Source organism: Pinus tabuliformis, chromosome 6 (genome assembly GCF_031772625.1).
Source record: "Pinus tabuliformis cultivar Carrire ecotype Pingquan chromosome 6, CPIR1, whole genome shotgun sequence".
NCBI classification, from domain to species: Eukaryota; Viridiplantae; Streptophyta; class Pinopsida; order Pinales; family Pinaceae; genus Pinus; species Pinus tabuliformis.
The window spans coordinates 19,485,892-19,489,045 of record NC_142292.1 but is presented as its reverse complement, the minus strand read 5'-3'; the positions used below and the strand labels follow the sequence as shown (position 1 = coordinate 19,489,045).

General features: G+C 41.3%; 1 protein-coding gene across 1 annotated transcript; it reads right to left on the bottom strand.

The window, feature by feature from the left end:
- Positions 1 to 782: 782 nt before the first annotated feature.
- On the bottom strand, positions 783 to 1,599 carry LOC149257011 (ATP synthase delta chain, chloroplastic-like). Its single transcript, XM_089368887.1, has one exon. The coding sequence runs from the start codon at positions 1,597 to 1,599 to the stop codon at positions 1,084 to 1,086; it is 516 nt and encodes a 171-aa protein (XP_089225013.1). The 3' UTR covers positions 783 to 1,083.
- Between the last annotated feature and the right edge of the window lie 1,555 nt (positions 1,600 to 3,154).

Below are 3,154 nucleotides of genomic sequence, written 5' to 3'. Positions count from 1 at the left end.
CCTCATGAGGTCCATAGATTTTATAATGAAGAATATGGCCCTCAAAAGTGATGGACAAGGGGTTGGCCCCTTGTTCTCCAAACAATAAACCTATGGTGCTCCCACTGGGTTTGGGGGCACAAGAATAACCTCATGAGTCTCCAGATGAGTCAAAGGTTCTTGTAGATCATATGTAAGGGCTCCGTTGATGGTGTAGGTGATGCCACATCATCCTACAAGTCCTGGGTCAGCTACCAAGTGCATGGTACATCTATGGAGCCAGTTAGGCAAAGGTGAACCAGGTGCATCTTCCTCGTTAAAATGGTGAATCTCGAACAATATCTGAACATCCTCGAGGATCCATGGAGTGCTGTCTACTTCTATGGAGGACCATGGCTCTCAACACACACCCTACATGTGCCAATGTATCCCTGTGGAGTATTAGGATCCTGTATAGGGAGATCAAACCAAAGATGGAGACCATATACAATCCTGCATAAGATCCAATGCGTCCCCTAGCCTTGTAGTACAATAAGTCATTAGAGAAATCGAGTAAATGAACTTACCAAACATGGACCATAGGTGGGGACTTCATAATGGCCTGCCCTTCGATAATGGGCTTTGGGATGTGCCAATGTCTCCTAAGCTTCTGTTGACACCTAATCCTCAACGGATGGGTGAACTGGAACGTGAACAATCATCAAGAAGATGAACTGTTCCGTCTCCTTTTTGTATATAAACAATAGTACTCTAATGAAATTATATATCAGTTTTTCTTCTGCTTATTCTGGAGTTACCCTGGCCTGACATGGTATCAGAGCGCAGGTCCCAGATTCCTTGTAACTCCTCTAATAATGCCTCTGTCCTGAGCGCTGCTCTCTCCTGAGCGCTGCTCTGCCCTGAGTGTCATTGATTCTCTGCGCATCATTGATTGTCTGCGCCTCTGTCCTGCGTCTCAATGATGATTCTCTGCGCTCTCTGACTAACATGAACGCCAGAGACTGCGCATTGTTTTTATGAACGTATCTTACCGTTTTAGCGTCCATAAGCACTGAGCTATTCAAACGTTACACATACAATCGCTCTGCGCCTCGGTACTGGTCTTCACACTCGTAGGTTTTGAATAGCATAGAGTCTCCGCGTCCATGTCAGTTCATTGTATAATGATTCAAATTCTTTCAAGATATTCTTTACTATGCCAATCTCTTGCTTACTGATAAGAAGATTCAGGAAATTCAGAGTATAGTTTTGAAACTTAGCATCATCTGCAATAGACTTGAGAATGCTCTTCTTCTTCCCATTTTCAGTAATAGGATTGATGAGAAAATCGTAGAGTTCCTGGTTCTTCAACAAATGAGAAAGTCTTTCCATATCCCCATTAATCACCTCTAACATGTTATTTGCTTGTGCAAATTGCAAAAGAACTGCCGCATATCCACCCGCTGCAGAATCACGCGTCACAACAACAGCCCGTCGTACAGGACTTTTTGCATTTGCATGTGGGATTCTTGAAGACAAAGCATCAGGAAGCCGTTGAACAGGTTCCCGAGCGTGAAGCGCTTGTGCAGATGATCTTGAATGTACATTCAAGGAAGCGAGGGATTGCGTTAATGTATCCATCTGGACAATAGGACGGCCTGCTGAGACGTTCTGACGAGGAAACCCCGAGATATAAGCCCCGTAAGCCTTTTGTGGTTTGCCAAGGTCAATGTATTTGGTTTGACTCGATCCTTTCTTCTGTTAAAATCTCAGACCTTTCACCTGTAAAGAATTTGTTCAGATTTGTCATTTGTTGGAGTCTCAGACCTGTCACCTGTGGAAAAGTTTTGGACTTATGACCTAGTTAATTTTCAAACTATTGAAAAGTCTCGAATCTGCTTCGAACCTGTGGCTGTATTGTCTTGGATCAGTAGCAAGGCTTGGATGTGCAATAGTCTTCCTCAAAAATTTGATCATGTGGTGATTAGGTGTTGCGAGGATCTCTTTCAGATTTTGGTCCTGTGGTGATTCGGTTCTGTGGAGAAGTCCTTTCGGACTTGTAGAAAAACAAGTGCGTTTACAGTAATAGATTCTGCTGCCTTGAATGGTATATGATGGTCCATGTTGTTGTGCGTTGAATTTATATACGTTACAACTGAGATTGTATGTGCGTTGATTGCATGCTGGTGTATTTACAATACATTGAAATTTTTTATGATCACTTTATATGCGGTGTTCCTTTTATCTGAGATAGCGGTGCTGAGTTAACGCTGTTGCTGTGGCGGTGCTTTATATGTGCACTAACGCTGTATATATGTGTGCACTGTGGTTACATTAACCAGCGTTTGAGTTTTGAATGCGTAGTCTATACATATGTAATATGGTGAGGATCTTTGGAGGGCTTTGAAGAAACAGTAAAGTATTTGCCCTTTTTTGAGTACAATTTCACTGTACATCAGTAGAAGTTTTTTTTTATCAGCAGAAATTTCTTATCAGCAGAAGTTTTTTTCGCAAAAGTATTTTTTTACAGAATGCATTCAATCATTTCTATGGTAGGAATAGTTCTCACTGGCAAGGAGAACTATTCTGAATGGTCTCGGATGGTAAAACACACCCTCATCTACAATGAGTTGTGGAAAGGAGTGTGTGTCAGAGAAGAAGACAAAGACCCTGTGCAGCCTACATTAGATAAAGAACTTGTCATTTGGGAAAACAAGAACAACAAAGCCTATGCATTGATCGCAGCATCTGTAAATGAAGAAGTAAGTCGTCATATTTCATCCTATTCCACTGCCTTTGAAGCTTTACAAAAGCTGAAAGAACTCTATGATTCACATTCTGCACTTGAAGTTGTTCAACTCATGATTAAACTCTTCACTCTTGAACTGAAAAATAATGATCCCCTTGCTCTTGCATCTGAAATAAAGTCTATAATGCATGATATTAAATCCACTAAGGTTGAGCTGGATATCTCTCTTATTTCCTTTCTCAAAGCACTCTATCCTACCTACTCCAATTATCTTGAGTCTTTACAAGCAAATGGAAATCTTAAAGACATAACCTTTGAGTCTCTTGTGAAAAAGTTTGCTGAAAGAGAGAAAGCCTTTGGAAAGAAAACAGTCCCCGAATCTTCTGAAGAGACTGTTTGCCTTGCTCATAAAGAAAAGCATCCTGCTCAAGATTCTACAAGAGGAAG